This window comes from Mytilus edulis, chromosome 6 (genome assembly GCF_963676685.1).
Source record: "Mytilus edulis chromosome 6, xbMytEdul2.2, whole genome shotgun sequence".
Taxonomy (NCBI): Eukaryota; Metazoa; Mollusca; class Bivalvia; order Mytilida; family Mytilidae; genus Mytilus; species Mytilus edulis.
In genome coordinates this window covers 35,737,188-35,743,752 of record NC_092349.1, presented here as the reverse complement: position 1 = coordinate 35,743,752, position 6,565 = coordinate 35,737,188, and the positions used below count along the sequence as shown (strand labels likewise).

The 6,565-nt window shown below is 31.6% G+C and overlaps 1 protein-coding gene across 1 annotated transcript; it reads left to right on the top strand.

The window, feature by feature from the left end:
* The first annotated feature begins 1,423 nt into the window (after positions 1 to 1,423).
* Positions 1,424 to 2,392, top strand: LOC139526372 (uncharacterized). The gene has a single exon (XM_071321511.1). The coding sequence runs from the start codon at positions 1,424 to 1,426 to the stop codon at positions 2,390 to 2,392; it is 969 nt and encodes a 322-aa protein (XP_071177612.1).
* The last annotated feature ends 4,173 nt before the right edge of the window (positions 2,393 to 6,565 follow it).

Sequence of the window (6,565 nt, the reverse complement as noted above, 5' to 3'; positions counted from 1 at the left end):
TGCACTATATTTTTGCAAAGGTCTTCATAAAATAAATGGTTTTGCATTAACAGTTCAAGCTGAAAGTTAAATTTTTTATTGACTTCCTTACTTACATTTATATACATTGACATTATATACATATAGCGTTCCAAATATGTGTGAGATTTGAAAAGCATAGTCTGTCTTGAAAAAAGAAATGTACCTATACTACTACTACTTCTACTACTACTACTACTACTACTACTACTACTACTACTACTACTACTACTACTGCTACTACTACTATAATAATAATGATACTAAAAATAATAAGAAAGACACGTATTACTATACATCACAAAAAGATATTTATCTTGTGCATTGATAAAGCGCTTTTGTTAACTTCTTTTTTTCAAGTTTCACTTAATTTTTTATTATGTTATGTTTTAAAATCAGTCGTCCAGTTATTATTCTAATTTCATTTGATTTTGTTATAATAAAACACCCATCCAACCACGCATCCCATATTGCTGATAGGTCCCGACACAAATATCAATTTCGTGTTTCGGTAGTTAAGCTTGGGATGGTCATTTTAAGATGCATTATTTGAATATAATCAAATATGAAAATTATTCATGTTTATATTGATATATTTATATTTTAATTCTTCTTCAATATATCTAGTTATTATGACAGATCTACCATCATCAGGGATCCAACTGTCAATTTAATGTTAAAGTCTTTAACTTTGATCTACTAAGCATATCTCCAATACTTTTATGTTTGCTATACGCAACTAACTATTGGTGCTGTATTGAATATTTGTACACAGTCTTCGTCGAACTGTAATAAATGCCAGTGTTACATTATACGTTTCTTTATTTTACGTATATATGGATTATATTTAGTTATTAAAACTAACGGAATACTTTGCTTCTCTTTAGATTTGTTTTGTTGTAATAAATCAGTACGGTCAATTAATAAAGCATCAGTAATACTATCAAAACGCAGATAATCAAATCAGGAATATATCCTGTTGGCGACAGGCTTGAAATTTATACCAACGCCATCAAGCAAAAATGCAAAAATGTCTATACTAAAAGACTACAATGAATTTGCTAGAAAATTACGATGTCGGTATATGTTCAGTCAAGAAAAAAATGACCTTCATCCATTTCGTAGCAATACAGGAAATAAACCTGCCTCTACGTGCCATACGTTGGAAAATTATATAGATTTAACCAAGCTTGAATTGTCTTTTCTACCAATAGAAAGAAATTTAAAACACAATCTTACTAAGGTTGAAAGAATAGCGCTACGCAATTTAAAAAAATGATGAAACAATAGTAATAAAAAGGCAGATACAAATTCAAATTGTGTTATTTTAGACAGGCTAGACTACATAACAGAAGTCCCAAGACAACTAAATACTCAACATTACTGCCAATTAGATTCAATTAACATGGCAGAACTGAAAATCCAGGTCATTGAGTATATTAAATCATTATACGACCAAGGCATAATCGACAAAATATCATTTAAATTTTTAACAAATGGTAAAAAATTAACAGATGCACGATTAGGGATAGTTTATATTCCCATTCACCGTCTTGAAGCAGAGACGTTTAAACAAATACAACATGATGGATTAAATGAATTAAATATATTTCCACCTGGCAGACCAATTATATCACAGTGTGGTTCTGTAACTGAACTTATAGGTCATTACGTTGACTATTTTCTTATACCAATAGTTAAAAATCAGTCTACATATATAAAAGATACTACATCGTTCATTGATATCATTGAGAAATTAAAACCTATGGCAAACAGCCTTTTGGTTTCATATGATATAACACAGATGTTTACTAATCTACCCCAAGAAGTGTTATTGAGTGCGGTTGAACGAGCCTATGACAGTGTTGACAAATCAAACTTCAAAGTCAATGCTCCGCCAGTCAATGTATTAATACATTTGTTGAGAATTATTTTAGAAAACAATGTATTTGAATTTGATGGGAAAATTTACAAACAAGTAATAGGTACGGTAATTGGTGCAGTTCCTTCACCGGAAATCTGTGACATATTTATGTTTGAAATAATGAATCAAATTATTTCTGCATTTCAATATAAAGACAAAATATTCTATCATGGCAGATATAGAGACGATGGATTCATAATATATGATGGAACATCAGATGAAATTATAGATTTTTTTCGTCTAGCAAATGATTATAACCCCTTATTAAAGTTCACCTATAAAATCAAAAACGATAAAAGGTCGTTCTTGGATGTTGATGTAATTAAAGGTCAAAGATTTACAACATATGGCATTCTTGACCTCGAAATACATTTTAAAGAAACAAATTCTGATCTGTTTCTGCACAGAAATAGCTGTCACTCACAGCATGTATTCAGAGGATTTATTTAAGGTGAAGCAATACGGCAAATTAGAAATACAAGTGACCATAACAAATTAATAAACAATCTAACTAATTTCAAAGTGAAATTATTAGATAGGGGTTATGATAACGTGGAAATAGATAATAGTATTACTGATGCTTTATCAATTGACCGTACTGATTTATTACAACAAAACAAATCTAAAGAGAAGCAAAGTATTCCGTTAGTTTTAATAACTAAATATAATCCATATATACGTAAAATAAAGAAACGTATAATGAAGCACTGGCATTTATTACAGTTCGACGAAGACTGTGTACAAATATTCAATACAGCACCAATAGTTGCGTATAGCAAACATAAAAGTATTGGAGATATGCTTAGTAGATCAAAGTTAAAGACTTTAACATTAAATTGACAGTTGGACCCCTGATAATGGTAGATCTGTCAAAATAACTAGATATATTGAAGAAGAATTAAAATATAAATATATCAATAAAAACATGAATAATTTTCATATTTGATTATATTCAAATAATGCATCTTAAAATGACCATCCCAAGCTTAACTACCAAAACACGAAATTGATATTTGTGTCGGGTCCTATCAGCAATATGGGATGCGTGGTTGGATGGGTGTTTTATTATAACAAAATAGAAGTATGATTCCATGTGCTGAGCGTTACTAAAAAATATTCTTGACAAATTTGGCATTGCATTGTGTTGGAATGACAATATATGCGATCAGACATGAGATTTTCAGGCTTTATATAAAGATACAAAAGTCAACAAGATTTTGTTTTGCATTTTTATGAAGTATACATATTTTTAAATCACCTTGACAAGTCATTTTGCACGATTTTGCTAAATAACAAAATTAAGGCTTCTTTCAATTTTATTAAAAATTTTCCCATGTACGGTTATCTTTTATAGTTAAGGGGAGGGGGGTGTCTTGTCTCTTTTTATATAAAAAAAATAATTGTACATTTAATAATTACATATATAACTATAGAAATTCTACTTCTATGTCAACCGTTCTATTACCATTGCAACACTCAACCAGAGTCTGTAAACTATATTTTAACGACTTAGTTATTTTATTTCACTTTTCCTTAAAGAAACTACAACAAAGCTAAGAAAATGAATACCAAGATATTTAATAAACCGCCATGAAGATGTGAATAATATGGTTTTTTTTTTAATCTTATAAGGATATATTTGGTGACTATGTTGAACGCATCTATCCTATCGAACTAGAGATAAGGGATACTATAGATACAGTTAAGTCCGCCTCATAACTACATCTAGAAATCGACAATGAGGGTCGGTTGAAAACAAAACTTTACGACAAAAGAGATGATTTAAGCTTTCCACTTGTGAACTTTTCATTTCTAAGTAGCAACATTCCAGCAGCACCCTGTATACAGGGTATATATCTCCCAATTTATACGATAATCCCGTGCTTGCATTTCCTATCATGATTTTCTTGATAGAGGGTTGCTGCTCATAAGGAAGTATTACAATCCAAATGGTGAAGTTGAAATCATCCCTTCGTTAAATTTACGGACGCCGTCACGATTTGGTTGACCGTTGTGGACTAACCGTTTCACAAATGATATCGGATATGTGTCTTACATGTACCTCGTAACTACAATCCCCCTCCCTTTCCTGAATGTGACCTACCGAATTAGACTATTTACCAGATTTGTTATCACATAAGCAGCACGACGAGTGTCACATGTGGAGCAGGATCTTCTTACCCTTCCGGAGCACCTAACATCACCCCTAGATTTTGGTGGGGTTCGTGTTGCTTATTCTTTAGTTTTCTATGTTGTGTCATGTATACTATTGTTTGTCTGTTTGTCTTTTTCATATTTAGCCATGGCGTTGTCAGTCTATTTCGACTTATGTCATGAGTTTGACTTTCCCTCTGGTATCTTTCGTCCCTCTTGTAGTATCAGGAATACAAAAATTAGAGTAGCGAACATTTTAACACAGTTTATTCATGAAAAAGAATTAAACCTCAATCCAGTTTGCCAAACATAGACGAATATATTCGTCGTAGGAATACTAGAAGATGTAAATAATAGAATACTCGACAAGAGACTTCAATATGGAAACAAAACATGCAAACACAAAACAATATGTTTTGGGGTTCAACATGGAATGGTATACTTGCAAAATATTCTATGTTAAAAGACACTACAGACTTCAAAAGAATCTTTATATACAAAGACATGATCTGATTGCTCAATGAAGATGATTGTCTTTTCATAAGACAGTTACTTTTCTATTGTTCTCGCGTAATTGGGATTGCCAATGACATTCAACCAACTTGGTGTACATACGTTGTAAATTGTCCTAGAAAATCATGACTTTTTGAACAAATATATTGATTCGTAAAATCTTCTGAATGAGAAAAAAAGTTATTGCATGCACCAAGTTCAGAATTAAAAACGAAATCAGTGTGTTAGTGTTTCACAAAATTATAGTTAAGTGATTTTCCATCTTAACTGATTTTCTAAATATTTGTGTATAAAATTAATACTAAATATAAACAAGAGTGTCGAAATTAACCTCTCATTTTATTTAGAATAAGATATTTCGAATTTTAAATGTTTTGTTATTACATTTAAAAGAAATATACACCTATATTGGCTAATTTCTTACACACATACATAAACCAACATCGAAATATATACCTCTGAATCATATAATTATATTTTTGGTTTGGTTCGTGTTGCTCCGTCTTTAGTTGTTAGTGGTGTGTTTTGTGTACTATTGTTTGTTGGTCTTTTCCATTTTAAATCATGGCGTTGTCAACTTATATTAGACTTATGAGTTTGAAAAATCTCTGGATTATTTTGCCTATTTTCTAGCTAGATAAGCATAACTATGAGATCTAGACTGCCTGTCATCATTCATTGTGACTAATTCAAAAAGGACGCTCATTGATTAACATCCTGTATTGTTTAAGGAGGATAAAAAAATAAATAAACATTCTTCCATGTTGATGTATATACATCGTAATTTTTTTTCAGATATATTTTCAAACGCTCGTGGCTTCAAAATTGTTAATAAATACATTTAGATTTTTGTTATCGTCAAGCGCTTGACACAATGCCGTTTGACTGTGAGTCGAACTAATGATGGTTGACTTACTTGAAAGTCTTGTTACGGATGATTCTGACAAGAGAATTAAGCGTTTTATACACCATTTAGTTATATGGTTTTTAATTGAAGGAGTGGAACAAGAGGAATAAGCAAATTTAAATTCTTATGGCAAATGGGTTCCGATTTTAATTTTTACACCGATACTGAACACACATATTTTTCAGCATAATTATTTCAATAGTTAAAATATGAAAATGATCGTTTTTTAAAGTTATTAATAAAATGAAGATTCCGTGCAATAAATATGTGACTGCTGACTGTGTAAGACAGGCGACCGCTGATTTGAGTTATGTAGAGAGGAAGGTCTGGAAGTGACTGGTAGATACGGGTGACAGCTGAAATGAGGTTACAGGTTTGAATGCAATTTGATGTAGATCAACGACGTATCAAGTTATAGTGGAACAGAAAACCGCCGGATGATCTGTCAAATATACGATTTGGGTTCCATTTTTCATAGACAAGTATCTAAACCTTGTTTAACTCGTGTAATGAAGAGTGATGTTATCATCAGATCTAGAACAAACGAACGGATTTTATCTGAGTATAGTGTGTACCGAATTCTCTTTAATATTATGGTTGTTTGTCTGTAAATTTGTTTGTCGGTGATAATAAGCATTGATGATATCCTATATACATTTTCCTAAGATGGATTACTGTGTCGATGACATAATACATATTAAGGACGAAATCCCGATTAAGTGACATGAGAATAGATATAGGAAGATGTGGTATGAGTGTCAATGAGACAACTCTCCATCCAAATAACAATTTATAAAAGTAAACGGTACGGCCGTTAACACGGAGCCTTGGCTCACACCAAACAGCAAGCAAAAAATGGCCATAAAAATGGACCTTGATTTATACAAGATATACAAACTGAACATGAATTTTAGCACATAAGTTCACAAGGTTAAAGTTAACACACGGTTGATTGTCAATTGAGTCAAACCGACCGAAAGTAAAACCCTTGTTAAAGTGCGGCGACTTGTTGGTGGTGCGGGATTTTCATATATGCAGCCACTTCCGGC